The sequence below is a fragment of the Schistocerca nitens genome, chromosome 1 (genome assembly GCF_023898315.1).
Source record: "Schistocerca nitens isolate TAMUIC-IGC-003100 chromosome 1, iqSchNite1.1, whole genome shotgun sequence".
Classification (NCBI taxonomy): domain Eukaryota; kingdom Metazoa; phylum Arthropoda; class Insecta; order Orthoptera; family Acrididae; genus Schistocerca; species Schistocerca nitens.
Genome location: NC_064614.1, coordinates 86213857 through 86234185, shown reverse-complemented (window position 1 = coordinate 86234185; position 20329 = coordinate 86213857). Strand labels below are relative to the sequence as shown.

General features: G+C 47.2%; 1 protein-coding gene across 1 annotated transcript in view; it reads right to left on the bottom strand.

The window, feature by feature from the left end:
- The window catches only part of LOC126239043 (protein sax-3-like), a 112160-nt gene that overhangs the window by 71958 nt on the left and 19873 nt on the right, over positions 1–20329 (bottom strand). The window contains exons 3-4 of the mRNA XM_049947869.1: positions 8706–8978; positions 6173–6378 (exon numbers count right to left, since the gene is read on the bottom strand). Coding sequence (XP_049803826.1) covers positions 6173–6378; positions 8706–8978 — 479 coding nt within the window. The remainder of the gene's footprint in view (positions 1–6172; positions 6379–8705; positions 8979–20329) is intronic.

The following is a 20329-nucleotide window of genomic DNA, read 5'->3' as shown; positions in this document are numbered from 1 at the left end:
GTAATTATTTTTCGTTTCGAGAAAAAAATAAGAGATGAGAGTATTCTACCCTGATATACGACTCGAGAAAGTTGGTTCTCGCATATTTTCATCGGTTTTCTGCCCCAAAACTTTCAGATGTACAATAATCAAGAGTCTGATTTCCGCCACTGATCATTTACAACAAAATATACTTCGCTACACACACGTAGTTGCACATACATAGAGCACACGTTCAATTTTAATATCATGTTAACATTACATACATCACAGATTTCTGTTGTATTTTAAAATGTGTCTATTATGTTGAAATTCTGGCATATTTCAGCAGGTATTGTTGCCAGTTACTAATAACAGCAGTAACTGTGACTGCTACACTGATTAATAACTGCATCCGCAGTAACTTACACCAGATGCGTGGGGATACAGTTGGTACATTTGACAGTACGAATAATTACTTTGAGCAGTTGTTTATAAACGTTATAAGTGACTGTTACCGAAAATAACTTATCCGCGAGAATTGATATCGTAAACTAACTGTGTAGCCCACTTCGAGATGACTCGAACTACTTGAACTGTTCACGTCACAAGTCGAGAAACTTCGGGTTCTGCTCGATCTTGCGATTACACAGCGATCTAGCGACTTTTCATGGTACTATCTCCACGACCAGTCTCAACGTTGTTGATTCACTACGGATTTCAATTATGAAAATATCTGTGACATATGGACTATGATATCTACAAGGGTGTAGGTCACATGAAACACTGCAATCGTGCTTTTGTCAAATATTCCGAGATTTCGCTGGCCCCGCGATCTAGTGACGTCTGATGTACTACGTTGTTCTGCAAAACTTAACGGACGAGACAGATACAGTAACAAACATGTTAACAACTAGGTGGAAACGAAGGGAAGGGCGGGGACTTGTCACTAGATGTCTCCCTGTCGTCCATATAAAAATGGACGTCGCATGCCTTGAGGTCAGCTTAATTATAGCGCCACATGGGGCTGGCTACGCAACACGAGGCCCTTGAAGGAATGAAAAGTGTGTGTGTCAATCAGACAGCACATAACGGTGCACTGTGGTCGTGTTCTCATGACACTGCCTTCCTTGCCCTCGCCCCCACCCTGCAATGCTCCCAGCACCTTCTCCAATCCCATGTTGACATGTTCACCACCTGGTGTAACCAGTGGCTGCTGAAGGTTAATCCTTCCAAAACCCAGGCAATCATTGTAGGCAAAACCATCCCTTATTTCCGCCTCCTTGATTTTTATATCACCATCTATGGCCGTCCCATTCACCTCATCCCAACCCTCAAGTACCTTGGTGTTACTCTTGACCGTCGCCTTTCCTGGAACCCCCATCTCCGGACGATCCAAGCCAAGGCACGTTCCGGATCCACCTCCTCATACTCCTTTCTGGCCGCACATGGGGTCTGGACCCCTCCACCATCCTCCACACTTATAAATCCCTCATTTGCCGCGTCCTCTGCTATGCCCATCCCGCCTGGATCTCCGCCCCTCCCACCTACTATAAGTCCCTCCAAATCCTTGAACACCACACGCTCTGCCTTGCCTATCACATCCATCTCCCATCCCCCACACGGATCCTATATGACTTGATTCCCTTCCCGCACCTTCTCCTTTGCCTCGAATGGATACGGATCCTTTACACCTCCCGCAAGCTCGATCCCCCACACCTGCTTGTCTCTCCCATCTTCGCCCATCCCCACCTGCTGCCGCGCCTATATTCTTGCATCCCACCTGCTCTCCATCTCACACCCTCCATACCCTTTCCCAAGATGGCTTCCGCCAACTCACCCTCCCAGATGATGTCCTTATCCCATCCATCTACCCCTCCTACCAGCTCTCACTCTCCCCTCCCATTCCCCCTTTCCCCCAGGGCTCCCTCTCTCCCTCCTCACCTTCCTTCCCCCCCCCCTCCTCTCTCGCACGTCTCCCGTTTCCACCCATCTCCTTGGGCTTCCAACCCCCCCCTCTCTCCGCCCCCCACTCTCCCTTCTTTCTCCCACTGGCTACACCCCCCCTTCCCACCCTCCTATCTCTCCCTTTGACCTGGAGGCAGGCCCCCACCTTCATCAGTGTGAATGCTTCGCCGATGATCGTCGCCAGGGTTTTCCGTGCGTCAGTGTCTCTCCTTTTGTGTACAGTGTCTTCATTAGTTTTTTCTCCTACGTTCGTGTCTCCACCTGGACGTCTTAATCTGTTTTCAACTGGTGCCACCCTTCATTACAGTGTCTTCCGTCAAACGACTTCTGATATCTTGTGCTGTGTCCATCTTGTGTTTACCATGTTTTTTTTATGTTTTCTATGCCTTCCGTGTATTTATGTTGTGTCTTTTGGCCGAAGAGCGGCGTATGTAGGCCGCTGCCGGCCCGCTTCTGCTGAGGCATGAAATTACAACAAAGGAAAAAAAATCGTGTTCTCAGTAATATATGGCCAAAAGGCAATATCAGGATGGCTTCACATCGGGATGAATCATCGGGAAGCTGATAGAAAGCCAAAGTGTGCCCGAAAGAGCGGTTGTGGTCGATCAGGGTCAACTACAGCAGCAATGACTGCTATATTGTGCAACAGACAAGAAGGGACCTGCGTCAGAATTACAATCGCATTTAACAAGAGTGTAAGGCAGACAATCTGACGCTCCACAGTGGGGTGGTGACTGCACTGTGGAGGTCTCTCTCTGCCCGACGAGCAGTACATAGTGTTCTGTTGGCACCGCACATCGGCGACACCGTCTGCGAAGGTGGCCAGAGCTTAGGGGCTGGACCAACGGAGTCGCGGGCTCTTCTCGAGAGAGCAGGTTCAGTGTGAGTAGTGATTCTCGATCTATTACCCTTGTGGCGAGAGGCTAGAAAACGTGATGCACCATTGGCACATTGCCGAATGTGATCGATTTGGTGGTCCAGGCGTTCCAAGTCTTGGAACCAGGTCAACATTATTGTGACACAGTGCTCTTCCCCATTTCAGTCTTTTCGGGGGAACGAGGGCCGTGATTTAATTCGTATGGATGACAACGCGCGTCCGCTTTGAACAGTACAAGTGGAGGAGCTCTTGAACGAGAGGATTTTCGACGAATGGACTGGCCTCTTCTTCCTCCCGAAAAAAATCCCCTCGAGTAGGTTTGGGAAGCCCTGGGGAGACACATTGTACGAGGGTAATCCCAAAAGCAAGGTCTCCTATTTTTTTTATAAGTACAGAACTCTATTTGTGTGGCAGTTGGTCACACTGTTATGAAGAGTGCTTCACGCGCTGTGTGTAAACATGCGCACGCCGCGCTGAGGCGCTCAGTCTTGGCTTGGCAGCCGTTGAGAATGGAGCTCCAGTTAGATGTTACCTCCAAGTGCGAATTGCGCGCATTTGTTCGGTTTTTGAACGCAAAGGGCACTGCGCCAATTGAAATCCATCGCCAATTGACGGAAGTGTATGGTGAGTCGTGCATGGATGTCACAAATGTTCGTAAGTGTTGTAGAGAGTTTGGAGCTGGTTGGAACGACGAACAAAGGAGCGGGAGACCGTCAGTTTCTGAGGAGACAGTGTTGAAGGGTGAGCAAAGCATGCGTGAAGATCGGCGGATCACCCTGGATGATCTCTGCACGTCGGTTCCTGAGGAAGCACCGCTCACAGAATTTTAACGGAAACATTGAACTACCGGAAGGTGTGCGCAAGATGGGTGCCACGGATGCTGACTGAGGACTACATGGGGCAACGAGTTGATGATTCCCGCGCATTTCTTCACCGTCTTGCAGCCGAACAGGACAACTTTCTGGACTCAGTTGTGTGATGTCCTTAGGTTAGTTAGGTTTAAGTAGTTCTAAGTTCTAGGGGACTGATGACCATAGATGTTAAGTCCCATAGTGCTCAGAGCCATTTGAACCATTTTTGACTCAGTTGTCACGGGTGACGAAACCTGGGCATACCACTTTACACCTGAGACCAAGCCACAATCACGCCAGTGACGGCATCCTTCTTAGCCAAAGCCGCGGAAACACAAACACAGTCTGCCGGTGAAGTCATGACAACCGTTTTTTGGGATCGGAAAGGGGTATTGTTGATCGACTTTAAGCCCACTGGGAGCACAATTAACGCTGACAGGTACTGTGAGGCTCTGAAAAAACTCAAACGGGCAATTCAGAACCGGAGAAGAGGAATGTTGAGCAAGGGCGTACACATTCTCCATGACAACACTCGCCCACACATCGCTCGGCAAACCGTTGCTCTTCTGCAACAGTTTCAGTGGAACATAGTCACCCACCCACTCTATAGTCCTGACTTGGTGCCCAGTGACTATCACCTGTTCCCTAAGTTAAAAGAAAACTTGGCAGGAAAGCGATTCAGCTCCGACGACGAGGTGAAAGATGTCACGACTTTCTGAACAGCATGGCGGCGAGCTGGTATGACATGGGCATACAAAAACTGCCACAGCGTCTACAAAAATGCATCGATAGAAATGGTCATTATGTCGAAAAATAGCTAAATGTTCACGTTGTAAACTGATGTAAACCATTGCAGAAATAAACAGATCTATGTACTTATACAAAAATAGGAGACCTCACTTTTGGGATTACCTTCGTAGTATATCGGCAAGGACCAATTTCCATCCAGCAGTTGTCAACCGCGCTGATGGTGGAGTAGCTCGCCTTACCACAAGAACCCCTTACCTATTTGGTAGGGGGAGCACGTTGGAGTGCAAGTACGGCCGTTCGTGGTGATCACACACCCTATTAAGAAACATGTTCCTCCTTTTGGAACGTCCAGGGGGTCAGCCTAAATAGCGGCGGCTTCCGTGTAATTGTCAGACCGTCACCGCAGCGAGTTTTCTTCCGTTCACATTCGTTGGCTTCGCTAGCTCACAACTAGACTGTAACACTTCTACCTAACCTAGATCTCGAGCATCTCTACAGGGCAATCCACCCCACATCTACTTTTGTTGTCGTATATAGATCAATGCTTTCTACTTCACACATTTTTCGAAAGAGGCGCCATTTCTTTAGGTTTGTGGCACTGTTGTTGTTTTGTGGTCTTCAGTCCTGAGACTAGTTTGATGCAGCTCTCCATGCTACTCTATCCTGTGCAAACTTCTTCATCTCCCAGTACGTACTGCAGCCTACATCCTTCTGAATCTGCATAGTGTATTCATCTCTTGGTCTCACGCTGCCCTCCAATACTAAATTGGTGATCCCTCGATGCCTCAGAAAATGTCCTACCAACCGATCCTTTCTTCTAGTCAAGTTGTGCCACAAACTCCTCTTCTCCACAATTCTATTCAATACCTCCTCATTAGTTATGTGATGTACCCATCTAATGTTTAGCATTCTTCTGTAGCACCACATTTCGAAAGCTTCTATTCTCTTCTTGTCTAAACTATTTATCGTCCACGTTTCACTTCCATACATGGCCACACTCCATACAAATACTTTCAGAAACGACTTCCTGATATTTAAATCTATACTCGATGTTAACAAATTTTTCTTCTTCAGAAATGCTTTCCTTGCCATTGCTAGTCTACATTTTATATCCTCTCTATTTCGACCATCATCAATTATTTTGCTCCCCAAATAGCAAAACTCCTTTACTACTTTAAGTGTCTCATTTCCCGACCTAATTCCCTCAGCATCACCCGACTTAATTCGACTACATTCGATTATTCTCGTTTTGCTTTTGTTGATGTTCATCTTATATCCTCCCTTCAAGACACTGTCCATTCCGTTCAACTGCTCTTCCAAGTCCTTTGCTGTCTCTGACAGAATTACAATGTCATCGGCGAACCTTAAAGTTTTTATTTGTTCTCAATGGATTTTAATACCTACTCCGAATTTTTCTTTTGTTTCCTTTACTGCTTGCTCAGTATACAGATTGAACAACATCGGGGAGAGGCTACAACCCTGTCGCACTCCCTTCCCAACCACTGCTTCCCTTTCATGCCCCTCGACTCTTATAACTGCCATCTGGTTTCTGTACAAATTGTAAATAGCCTTTCGCTCCCTATGTTTTACTCCTGCCCCACCTTCAGAATTTGAAAGACACTAGTTCGTACATAAACCGCAAGAGGCGATACTAGCTGCCCCCAGTTATCACTGCTGACTTCCCTTCGGTCCAAGCTGCAGCAGGGGGCAGTTGCAAGCGTAGCATGCACAGTAGCGGTGAAGTTTCGTAGTGTAATGGTGGACTCACCTGGAGGGTGAGGACCGCGCTGCCCTCAGGAGAGGTGGAGGCGGCCCAGCGGCCGTTGGACGCTCCGGAGAAGAGCAGCGCCTTGGCTCCGGACACGGACCAGAAGACGGACGGCCGGGGATTCCCCGACGCCGAGCACTCGAACACGGCGTCGCGGCGCTGCTCCACCGTCAGCTCAGCGGGCCGCAGCGTCAGAGACGGCGGCGCTGGGGGCACAATAACACACGCCTTCAGTGCTCGGGAAGCCACATCGAAAAAGCAAGTAAAGGCACGCGTTGATGGAGAATGGCAAGAAATCTGGGGCAGGGAGGAGAACCGACTGGTTCCCCTTCCTAACATGGAAGAAAGATCAAGAATGGTGTCCTTCTCCACGACCAAGAGAGCTGGACGAAGTCCACATCACAGGTAGTTAGGGGATACTGTTGTATCTTTTCAGACTTCCGCCACTAGTATTCCATTTTTAAACGTTCGCATTGACTTTTTATCTGTTGCAGTCTTCTTCTGAACTTATAAAAAATATTGCGGAAAATTAAGGCTTTTCCGAACGTGAATAACATCTTCCAAGGTCCAACATGGTCATGTACCCAGGAAGAAATATTCCATTCACGTTTAAAAGCGTTACAATCTGGAAAATTTTGGCAGTATTCTATTTCGTAGTCTGTCTATTGCGGTTTAACTCTGCTACACACCAACAATCAGTGAGTGAAATCAAGTTAAGCATTATCTAAAAGTATTTTATTAGTATTAGCATTAACTGCTAACAAAAACAAATTACGAGTTAAATACATTTTGAAATAGAAGCCACTGGAAACTGACACAGTTTTCCATTACAAGAAAGGTAAAATTGTTAAAACACATACATACATATATAATGCTTGGTTTGTAAAATAAGATGTTCCGCTACTGCGACCTTGTCTGTTAGGGGAGGGGGGAATTGTTTCTGAAACTGAGACTTCTTAAAACATTATTTTAACGCCTTTCTGTGCATTTTAAAAGTGCAAATACAGTATTTGTACTGGTAAAAAATGAAGTTCTACCGTACCAAATTTCAAAATCTGCGGTTCTGATGTTTTTTCGTCGCAGGAGCACAAATAAAGCAATATACAATACCGTCATATATATAGTGTTTCAGAAGTGGTTGTCAATAATTCACACGTGGAAAGTACAGGCCAAAAGTAGCTGAAAAGCTCCAATAAACGTGGGTCCAAGAGCGTGTCCTGAGTCATGGCAGTGTGTGACGGATTTTACATCGGCAAGTACTCAATCCATACCATCTCCAACAATGCAGACTTCCCTCCTAGAGAGAATTTCTGCCAATGGGTGCAACAATAGTGTACCCTGAATCCTCTGTTTGTAAGCAGTATTCTGTTCACGTTTGAGGCTGGATTTACCCGTGACGGTATTTTTAACTACCATACAATGACACATTGGGCCGATGTCAGTTCTAATGCAACAAACGTATCACGACAGCAGCGTTATTCGTTGAACGTCTGGGCAGGACTGCTCAGAGACCGCATAACTGGACCACATTTCCTACGTCAGCAGTACGTGCGATTTTGTGGACTGTACTTCCAGATGTACACGATGATGTCCCACTGAACCAACGCTTGAACATGTTGTTCATACTTGACGGTGCTCCAGCACATTTTCATTTACGAGTGCGCCGGCTACTAACTCGAACTATGGTCAACATTGGATAGGTAGGGGAGGGCCTGTGCCATGGCCTCCAAGGTCTCCGTATTTCAATCCCATGAATTTCTGTGTGTAGGGTCATGTCAAAAGCCTGGTCTACGATGCTGAGGTCAACGCTCATGACAAATTACGCTTGCGGATTCAAGCAGCCTTCCAGCATTTACAGAATTCCCCAGGATTGCCTGAGAGGATTCGCAACTCATTTCAGAGACGAGTTCAATGTCGCATTCAGACCCTTGCACAACTTTCGAACACCTGCTTCAACTTTGACACTGATGAACCGCAACAGAAAATGTGTTGTATCTCGACAGTGGTTAATTTGTGGATCCACGTTTATTGGAGCTTTTTAGACCTCCCAGGTTAGCCGAGAGCGCTAATGCGCTGCTTCCTGGACTCGGGTAGGCGCTCCGGCCCCGGATCGAATCCGCCCGGCGGATTAACGGCGTGGGCCGGAGTGTCGGCCAGCCTGGATGTGGTTTTTAGGCGGTTTTCCACATCCCACTAGGTGAATACCGGGCTGGTCCCCACATTCCGCCTCAGTTACACGACACGCAGATATTTTTAACACTTCCGCACTATTTCACGGTTTACACTAGACGCAGGCAGTTGGGGAACACTGATTCCGCCCTGGGGGGTGGCGGCGGGAAGCGCATCCGGCCACCCCTTTAAATTAACCTTGCCAAATCAGTTGTAACCACAACGACCCTGCGCACATTGCGGGACACAGGCGCAAGTGAAAGAAGAAAGAAGAAGAAGTTTATTGGAACTGTTTAGCTACTTTTGCCCTGCACTTTCGATGTAGCACAGGGTGGGCTAGACAGGTAGTGTGTCGGCTACTCACAGTGCACGGTGAGGGTGGCGGAGGCGGTGACTGAGCCGACGGCGTTGTCGGCCTCGCAGCTGTACTCGCCCTCGTCCTCGGGCGTGATGTCCTGCACGCGCAGGCTGCGGTCCTCCAGGATGTGCACGCGGCCCAGCGGCATGGAGCCGCCGCCCGCCGTGCGCCGCCACAGCACCTCCGGGGGCGGGTCTCCGCCCACGCGGCACGTGAACTGCACCGCGCCGCCCGCCAGCGACACCGCGTCCTCCGGGCCGCGCACCAGGAACGGCCGCACTGCGCACGCGCAAACGCGGAACCCTGGTTATGATGCCCTTATCACGAGAACTACGAGGGTCAATCCAAAAGAAGTGCACACTATTTTTGTAAAAATACAGTTTTCATTCTGCATGCGTGAAAGTTTTACAGTGTGTAAATAACCCTTTCCGCTTGTTTTCAAACTTAGTTCAACCTGTTCCCGTCAGTGGCGCCGTCACAGCATGTCTTCAAGATGGCTGCTACACTTGACGTTCGTCAGAAGCAACGTGCTGTCACAGAATTCCTGTGCTGTCGCAAACGCGGAACCCTGGTTACGATGCTCTTATCACGAGAACTACGAGGGTCAATCCAAAAGAAGTGCACACTATTTTTGTAAAAATACAGTTTTCATTCTGCATGCGTGAAAGTTTTACCGTGTGTAGATAACCCTTTCCGCTTGTTTTCAAACTTAGTTCAACCTGTTCCCGTCAGTGGCGCTGTCACAGCATGTCTTCAAGATGGCTGCTACATTTGACGTTCGTCAGAAGCAACGTGCTGTCACAGAATTCCTGTGCTGTCGCAAACGCGGAACCCTGGTTATGATGCTCTTATCACGAGAACTACGAGGGTCAATCCAAAAGAAGTGCACACTATTTTTGTAAAAATACAGTTTTCATTCTGCATGCGTGAAAGTTTTACAGTGTGCAGATAACCCTTTCCGCTTGTTTTAAAACTTAGTTCAACCTGTTCCCGTCAGTGGCGCCGTCACAGCATGTCTTCAAGATGGCTGCTACACTTGACGTTCGTCAGAAGCAACGTGCTGTCACAGAATTCCTGTGCTGTGAAAACGAGACAGCGGGAAACATCCACAAGAGGTTGAAAAAGGTGTATGGAGATGCTGCTGTCGATCGCAGTGCAGTTAGTCGGTGGGCAAGCAGGTTACGTGATAAAAGCGGGCACGGCAGTATTGAGGATTGTCCTCGCAGCGGCAGGCCTCGTACTGTGCACACTCGAGACAATGTGCAGAGGGTTAATGAACTGGTGACTGCTGACAGACGCATCACATTGAAAGAACTGTCACGCTACGTTGGGATAGGGGAAGGAAGTGTTTGCAGAATACTGAAAGTGTTGGCGTTAAGAAAGGTTTGTGCCAGGTTGGTTCCCAGGATGTTGACAGTGGCTCGCAAAGAAACAAGACGAACAGTATGCAGCGAACTTTTGGAACAGTACGAGAATGGAGGAGATGAATTTCTTGGAAGAATTGTGACAGGTCATTAAACATGGCTCCATCATTTTTCACCAGAGACGAAGTGGCAATCAATGGAGTGGCATCATGCAAATTCACCCAAGAAAAAAAAAAAATTCAAGACCACACCTTCTGCTGGAAAAGTTATGGCTACAGTGTTTTTCGATTCTGGAGGAGTCTTGCTTGTGGACATCGTGCCAAGTGGAACCACCATAAATTCTGAGGCATATGTGACGACACTGAAGAAACTTCAAGCTCGACTGAGTCGTGATCGACCAAATCGGCAAAAGCAGGATGTTTTGCTGTTGCACGACAATGCACGGCCAAATGTCAGTCAAAAAACCATGGAAGCGATCACAAGACTCGGATGGACAACACTGAAACACCCGCCTTACAGTCCTGACCTGGGCCGGCCGCGGTAATCTAGCGGTTCTAGGCGCTCAGTCCGGAACCGCGCGACTGCTACGGTCGCAGGTTCGAATCCTGCCTCGGGCATGGATGTGTGTGTTGTCCTTAGGTTAGTTAGGTTTAAGTAGTTCTAAGTTCTAGGGGACTGATGACCACAGATGTTAAGTCCCATAGTGCTCAGAGCCAGAGAGTCCTGACCTGGCTCCATGTGACTATCATCTCTTTGGGAAACTGAAAGACTCCCTTCGTGGAACAAGGTTTACTATGTGGCTGGTCCGGGCGGAATTACGAGTCCTCCCTCGGACATGGGTGTGTGTGTTTGTTCTTAGGGTAATTTAGATTAAGTAGTGTCTAAGCTTAGGGTCTGATGAAACTTAGCAGTTAAGTCCCAGAAGATTTCACACACATTTGAAAATTTTTGGAACAAGGTTTGAAGATGATGACTCCCTTGTGCACGCTGCCAAACAGTGGCTCCAATAGATTAGTCCAGAATTTTACCGTGGGGGTATTCAGGCGCTGGTTCCAAGATGGCGTAAGGCAGTTGAGAGGGATAGAAATTATGTACAGAAATGAAAAATTCTTCCTAAAGGATGTATCTCCACACTGTAAAACTTTCAAACATGTAGAATAAAAGATGGATTTAAAAGAATAGTGTGCATTTCTTTTGGAGTGACCCTCGTTGTCTTGTGACAGCCAGAGCGAGAGCACCAGCAGCAGCGAGTACTGTTTGTATAAAGCGTTTATTTTGCATTTTGTTTACGACCTTCCACTAAGGAAGGGATTCTATTAGTGTTTATCTGCTCTGCATAGTAACTAACAGTTCTTGATAAAACTTTACGTAGTTTTCGTGTTAGATTTCTTAGTGTTTTCTTGATCGTTTAGAACAGAAAGCGCCCTAAAACCGTCTTTTGTTTGTTTCGCGGCCGTTAGCCACTAGTCACTTGAATCAGCAGTTGTCTTGTGACAGCCAGAGCGAGAGCACCAGCAGCAGCGAGTACTGTTTGTATAAAGCGTTTATTTTGCATTTTGTTTACGACCTTCCACTAAGGAAGGGATTCTATTTGTGTTTATCTGCTCTGCATAGAAACTAACAGTTCTTGATCGTTAGGAGAGAAATTTATTTTGTACTTATTTGCTGCGCTTAGCTTTTAAATAGTTTTTCTGGGAAAACCTAGCGTAGTTTTCGCGTCTCGTATTTCAGTGAGTGTTTCTTGATTATCAGAGTAGCTCATCAGAAGATTATCTTGGGAATTTGTCACCGTATAGAGTAGGGTAAACATAGTCATGTGTAGGGACTGTGGTTGTTGTGAGCGGACGCAAGGAGAATTGGCCACTCTTCGGGGGCAGGTGGAGGCTTTGTCTGTTAGGCTCATCGAGCTCGAGGCGCAGGCGTCGGCTCGTAGTGGCGTTGGGGCAACTGTGGTGAGACCTATGCCTACTTCGGTGGCCTTGGAATCACATGGAACCCCTGATGTCGCTGCGTCTTCCGGCAGTGAGCATCTTACCGGTCAGCCATCACTCCAGGGTGAATGGCGGACAGTGGTGGGCTCGCGCGTGCCTGGCCGAAAGGCGAAGGTGGGATCTGGCCGCGTGGCAGCTGCCTTACCCCTTTCCAACAGGTACGGGGTGCTTCCTAGTGGTGATGACATCGTTTCCGAGCCACCACAGGATGCCTCGCCTGTTGGGCCAGTGGCCGATTCTCCGGCAAGGTCCCGACAGTCACAGAGGGCGGGCCTATTAGTTATAGGGAGCTCCAACGTTAGGCGGGTTATGGAGCCCCTCAGGAAAATAGCGGGTATGTCGGGGAAGAATGCCAGTGTGCACTCGGTGTGCTTGCCGGGGGGTCTCGTCCGTAATGTGGAGGAGGCCCTTCCGGCAGCTATTGAACGCACTGGGTGTGACCGGCTGCAGATAGTAGCACATGTCGGAACGAATGACGCCTGCCGCTTGGGTTCTGAGGCCATCCTTGGTTCCTTCCGGCGGCTGGCTGATTTGGTGAAGACAACCAGCATCGCACGCGGAGTGCAAGCTGAGCTTAATATCTGCAGCATAGTGCCCAGAGTCGATCGCGGTCCTCTGGTTTGGAGCCGTGTGGAGGGTCTAAACCAGAGGCTCAGACGACTCTGCGACTATAATGGTTGCAAATTCATCGACCTCCGTTATTGGGTGGAGAACTGTAGGGCCCCCCTAGACAGGTCAGGCGTGCACTACACACCGGAAGCAGCTACTAGGGTAGCAGAGTACGTGTGGCGTGCACACGGGGGTTTTTTAGGTTAGAGGGACCCCCCCTTGGGCGAAACGATAAAATACCTGACGGCTTACCAGAGAGAACATCAGCATCGTTGATAAAGAACGTCCGTCCTCAGAGACCAAAAACAGGAAAAGTTAACGTAATATTGGTAAACTGCAGGAGTATCCAGGGCAAGGTTCCTGAATTAGTATCGCTTATTGAAGGAAATAGTGCGCATATAGTATTAGGAACGGAAAGTTGGTTAAAACCGGAAGTGAACAGTAACGAAATCCTAGACACAGAATGGAATATATACCGCAAGGATAGGATAAACGCCAATGGTGGAGGAGTATTTATAGCAGTAAAGAATTCAATAATATCCAGTGAAGTTATTAGCGAATGCGAATGTGAAATAATCTGGGTTAAGTATCAAAGGTGGGTCAGATATGATAGTCGGATGCTTCTATAGACCACCTGCATAAGCAACCGTAGTAGTTGAGCGCCTCAGAGAGAACCTGCAGAACGTCGTGAAGAAGTTTCGTGATCATACTATTGTAATAGGGGGAGACTTCAATCTACCAGGTATAGAATGGGATAGTCACACAATCAGAACTGGAGCCAGGGACAGAGACTCTTGTGACATTATCCTGACTGCCTTGTCCGAGAATTACTTCGAGCAGATAGTTAGAGAACCAACTCGTGAAGCTAACGTTTTAGACCTCATAGCAACAAATAGACCGGAACTTTTCGACTCCGTGAATGTAGAAGAGGGTATCAGTGATCATAAGTCAGTGGTTGCATCAATGACTACAAGTGTAATAAGAAATGCCAAGAAAGGAAGGAAAATATATTTGCTTAACAAGAGTGATAGGGCACAAATCGCAGAATATCTGAGTGACCACCATCAAACGTTCATTTCTGAGGAAGAGGATGTGGAACAAAAATGGAAAAAAATTCAGAAACATCGTCCAGTACGCCTTAGATAAGTTCGTACCGACTAAGGTCCAAAGCGAGGGGAAAGATCCACCATGGTATAACAATCATGTACGAAAGGTACTACGGAAACAAAGAAAGCTTCATCATAGGTTTAAGAGTAGTCGAATCATAGCTGATAAGGAAAAGCTGAACGAAGCGAAAAAGAGCGTAAAGAGAGCAATGAGAGAAGCATTCAACGAATTCGAACATAAAACATTGGCAAACAATCTAAACAAGAACCCTAAAAAGTTTTGGTCATATGTAAAATCGGTAAGCGGATCTAAATCCCCTATTCAGTCACTCGTTGACCACGATGGCACCGAAACAGAGGACGACCGAAGAAAGGCAGAAATACTGAATTCAGTGTTCCGAAACTGTTTCACTGCGGAAAATCGTAACACGGTCCCTGACTTCAGCCGTCGTACGGACGCCAAAATGGAAAATATTGAAATAAACGATATCGGAATTGAAAAACAACTGCTATCACTTAGTAGCATCCGGACCAGACGAGATACCCGTAAGATTCTACAGTGATTATGCTAAAGAACTTGCCCCCTTTCTATCAGCAATTTATCGCAGATCTCTGGAAGAACGTAAAGTACCTAGCGACTGGAAGAAAGCGCAGGTCGTTCCCATTTTCAAGAAGGGTCATAAATCAGATGCGAATAATTATAGGCCTATTTCGCTTACGTCAATCTGTTGTAGAATAATGGAACATGTTTTATGTTCTCGTATTATGACGTTCTTAGATAATACAAATCTCCTTCATCATAACCAACATGGATTCCGCAAACAGAGATCATGTGAAACTCAGCTGGCCCTATTTGTCCAAGAAATTCACAGTGCCGTAGACACTGGCGAGCAGATTGATGCCGTATTCCTGGACTTCAGGAAGGCATTTGATACGGTTCCGCACTTACGTTTAGTGAAAAAAATACGAGCTTACGGAATATCGGACCAGGTTTGTGATTGGATTCAGGATTTCCTAGAAGAAAGAACACAACATGTCATTCTTAACGGTTCAAAATCTGCAGATGTAGAGGTAATTTCGGGAGTACCGCAAGGAAGCGTGATAGGACCTTTATTGTTTACAATATACATAAATGACTTAGTTGACAACATCGGTAGCTCCGTGAGGCTATTTGCAGATGACACGGTTGTCTACAAGAAAGTAGCAACATCAGAAGACTCGTACGTACTCCAGGAAGACCTGCAGAGGATTAATGAATGGTGCGACAGCTGGCAGCTTTCCCTAAACGTAGATAAATGTAATATAATGCGCATACATAGGGGCAGAAATCCATTCCAGTACGATTATGCCATAGGTGGTAAATCATTGGAAGCGGTAACGACCGTAAAATACTTAGGAGTTACTATCCGGAGCGATCTGAAGTGGAATGATCACATAAAACAAATAGTGGGAAAAGCAGGCGCCAGGTTGAGATTCATAGGAAGAATTCTAAGAAAATGTGACTCATCGACGAAAGAAGTAGCTTACAAAACGCTTGTTCGTCCGATTCTTGAGTATTGCTCATCAGTATGGGACCCTTACCAGGTTGGATTAATAGAAGAGATAGACATGATCCAGCGAAAAGCAGCGCGATTCGTCATGGGGACATTTAGTCAGCGCGAGAGCGTTACGGAGATGCTGAACAAGCTCCAGTGGCGGACACTTCAAGAAAGGCGTTACGCAATACGGAGAGGTTTATTATCGAAATTACGAGAGAGCACATTCCGGGAAGAGATGGGCAACATATTACTACCACCCACATATATCTCGCGTAATGATCACAACGAAAAGATCCGAGAAATTAGAGCAAATACGGAAACTTACAAGCAGTCGTTCTTCCCACGCACAATTCGTGAATGGAACTGGGAAGGGGGGTTCCCGGGTTCCCGGGTTCGATTCCCGGCGGGGTCAGGGATTTTCTCTGCCTCGTGATGGCTGGGTGTTGTGTGATGTCCTTAGGTTAGTTAGGTTTAAGTAGTTCTAAGTTCTAGGGGACTCATGACCATAGATGTTAAGTCCCATAGTGCTCAGAGCCTTTGACCCTTTGAACACATTGTGAAAGCGGCGGTTAATATTATGCCATTCTAAGTTGTTTCACCTTCTCTGCCCACGTCCCGTTTCCAATCCTTTACTTCTGGAAAACATATCTGTATTTCTTCCTTGCATTCATAGCTCCGGGTTTGCGCCTGCTGGCCGAAAGTGGAACCTGTTTATTTCATCGTAAATCGGTTCCGCATTAACGCATTAGAATAGCTACCTAGTCGCTGCCACACTATAATTACACTGGACCTCTGTGAGCAGTTGCACTTTAATTATAACCAACCGGTGCCAGTTTTCCAATACCGACGTCATAGTAGGCAGCTGACTGTGTGTTCTGCCAGTTTTCTACTTTGGTCTGCAACTATCTGTCTGTGCCGAAATGCTGTCCTTGTAGCAAGCGGTTCATGTGAGCGAAGAGATAAAAATCAGAGGGAGCCAAGTCCGGGCTATATGGTGGCTGACGAAAAACTTCCCATCGAAAACGTCGAAGGAGCGTCTTCGTTTCCCCCGTACTGTCGTGAAGGAGGACACACATGACAGTTACGTGAAGTAGATCGCATGAAATAAGACGAAATATCTCAACAGGACTTCACACTTGGCGGAATACGCTATTTTCTAGGTATGCTTACGTGCACACTTTGCACCCAGTAGAGAAAAGTGGGACGTGACGCGATAGAAGGGTATTCTAGAGACACTGCGCGACATAGAAAACCCAAAGAGATTCTGGTAGTATGTAAAGTACACCAGTGGCAAAAAACAGTCAATACCTTCACTACACGATAGCGATGGAAGTGTTACCATGATGGTGCCACTAAAGCGGAGTTACTAAATACAGTTTTCTGTAATTCCTTCACGAAAGAAGACGAAGTAAATATTCCAGAATTCGAAACCAGAACAGCTGTTAGCATGAGTGACATAAAAGTAGATATCTTAGGTGTTGCGAAACAACTCATATCACTTAAGAAAGGCAAATCTTCCGCTCCATATGGTATACCAATCAGGTTCCTTTCAGAGTATGCAGACACAATAGCGCCTTTCTTAGCAATCATATACAACCGCTCACTTGACGAAAGGTCTGTTCCTAAAAACTGGAAAGTAGCACAGGTCACACCAATATTCAAGAAAGGAAATAGGAGTAACGCATTGAATTACAGACCCATATCACTGACCTCAATTTGCAGTAGGAGTTTGGACCATATACTGTACTCGAACATTATGAATCACCTTGAAGAAAATGATTATTAATCAAAATATCCACGGGTGTGCTGCCGGTCTACAGTGTCCAACGGGCACAATATTTCGGCGATCATACATGTCGCCATCATCAGGTGAACTGACGGACTGAGCTCCTGTGAACGTGCCGGCACGGAGATCCGTACACTATGGCTGCTCAGGTGGAACTGGGTTCGGTCGCGGCGGCGGCGGATTTAAATACCCTCCGCCCGCGGCGCGCTCACTCCGCCGTCCGCGCCCCGCGCCACGGTCGCGCGGTGGAACAGATTACGACGGCGTCTGAGATGAAGTCGGTGTGATGGCTCCGTCCGCCGTGGTCGTCACAACTATACATTTGCTCGATTTACTCTTGATTAACCCAATCGCTGGTTCCCAAGCCTTGCTAAGATTATAGCCACAGTCACGATTTATGAGGTCGTCATTGGTGCGAATTTCGATGGCCTCTCTAACAACGCTGTCCCAGTATCTCGACGTCTGTACCAGAATCCTCGTGCGTTCATACTCCATAGCGTGATTTTCCGACAAACAATGTTCAGCGACCGCCGACTTGCTCGGATACATCAGTCGAGTGTGCCTCTGGTGTTCACGGCATCGATCCTCGACGGTACGCATCGTCTGACCAATATACGACTTGCCACATTGACACGGAATCTGGTACACGCCGGCCTTCCTCAAACCGAGGTCATCTTTGGCGCTCCCCACCAGTGCACGAGTTTTATTCGGAGGACAAAACACCGTTCCGACCCGGTGTTTCTTCAAAATGCGGGCGATCTTTCCAGAGAGTGCGCCTGTATATGGGATAAACGCAGTGCCTACCTCCTCCCTCGTGATTTCATCCATATCCACAGGTTGTGCTGTAGTGGTTGGGCGGAGAGCACGTTGAATCTGCCACTCTGAGTACCCATTTTTTTGAAATACAGTTCTCAGATGTTCCAATTCCTGGGGTAGACTCTCTGCGTCAGAGATAGTGCGCGCCCTATGTACTAGAGTTTTAGGTACCCCATTCCTCTGTGAAGGGTGGTGGCAGCTGTCTGGGTGCAAATACAGATCAGCGATTGGGTTAATCAAGAGTAAATCGAGCAAATGTATAGTTGTGACGACCACGGCGGACGGAGCCATCACACCGACGTCATCTCAGACGCCGTCGCAATCTGTTCCACCGCGCGACCGCGGCGCGGGGCGCGGATGGCGGAGTGAGCGCGCCGCGGGCGGAGGGTATTTAAATCCGCCGCCGCCGCGACCGAACCCAGCTCCACCTGAGCAGCCATAGTGTACGGATCTCCGTGCCGGCACGTTCACAGGAGCTCAGTCCGTCAGTTCACCTGATGATGGCGACATGTATGATCGCCGAAATATTGTGCCCGTTGGACACTGTAGACCGGCAGTACACCCGTGGATATTTTGATTATCAAATACGCCGGGAGAAACTCAAGAATCACAAAATGATTATTGATTGACGCAACACAGCTAGCTGTTTATTCCCATGAAGTGATGAATGCTCTCGACAAGGTATCTCAGATCGATTCCATATTCCTAGATTTCCAGAAAGCTTTTGATATCGTTCCTCACAAGCTACTATTAATCAAATTGCGTGCATATGGAGTAGCGTCTCAGTTGTGTGACTGGATTCGTAATATCCTCTCAGAGAGGTCACAGCTCGTAATGATAGACGGTAAATCATCGAGAAGAACAGAAGTGATATCTGCCGTTCAGCAGGGTAGTGTCATAGGCCCTCTGCTGTTCCTGATTTACGTAAATGATGTAGGTGATAATCTGAGTGGCCTCCTTAGATTGTTTGCAGATGACGTCATAATTCACCGTCTAGTAAAATCATCAGATGATCAATTCCAGAGAACTTCTGTATGGTGTGAAAAGTGGCAATTGGCACTAAATAAAGAAAAGTGCAAAGTTATCCACATGGGTACTAAAAGAAATCCGATAAATTTTGGGTAGGCCTATACGATAAATTTTACCCCTGCCACCTTCAGAATTTGAAAGAGTATTCCAGTCAACATTGTCAAAAGCTTTCTCTAAGTTTACAAATGCTAGAAACGTAGGCTTGCCTTTCCTTAATCTATTTTCTAAGATAAGTCGTGGGGTCAGAATTGCCTCACGTGTTCCAATATTTCTACGGAATCCAAACTGATCTTCACCGAGGTCGGCTTCTACCAGTTTTTCCATTCCTCTGTAAAGAATTCGCGTTAGTATTTTGCAGCTGTGACTTATTAAACTGATAGTTCACCTACATATACATCTACATTTACACTCCGCAAGCTATCCAACGGTGTGTGGCGTAGGGCACTTTACGTGCCACTGGTGCCACTGTCATTACCTCCCTTTCCTGTTCCAGTCGCGTATGGTTCGCGGCAGGAACGACTGCCGGAAAGCCTCCGTGCGCGCTCGAATCTCTCTAATTTTACATTCGTGATCTCCTCGGGAGGTATAAGTAGGGGGAAGCAATATATTCGATACCTCATCCAGAAACGCACCCTCTCGAAACCTGGACAGCAAGCTACACCGCGATGCAGAGCACCTCTCTTGCAGAGTCTGCCACTTGAGTTTGCTAAACATCTCCGTAACGCTATCACGATTACTAAATAATCCTGTGACGAAACGCACCGCTCTTCTTTGGATCTTCTCTATCTCCTCTGTTAACCCGACCTGGTACAGATACCACACTGACGAGCAATACTCAAGTATAGGTCGAACGAGTGTCTTGTAAGCCACCTCCTTTGTTGATGGACTACATTTTCTAAGGACTCTCCCAATGAATCTCAACCTGGCACCCGCCTTACCAACAATTAATTTTAGATGATCATTCCACTTCAAATCGCTCCGTACGCATACTCCCAGATATTTTACAGAAGTAACTGCTACCAGTGTTTGTTCCGCTATGATACAATCATACAATGGTTCGGTGATTTTCACACCTGTCAACACCTGCTGTCTTTGGGATTGGAGTTAAGTAGTTAAAAACAAGCATTATCCTTACAAAAGATTTTAATGTCTTCTTTCTCACCGCCAGATGCGCTAGTGTCGCTCTATCTGTCAAATGGTAGCAGCTTTTGCACCGAAGAGTGTCGCGGCTGTATGTATCAGACTGTGGTCACACACATACACACACTCTCACTGTACGATGGTAGACGTAGATGTATCTGTTACATCCTCGCAATGCGGTCACTTGTGAGGGACGAAGCGACGTGGCGTGCCGTCGGCCCGCACACAGCGGTACCGGCTGCAGCCCTCGT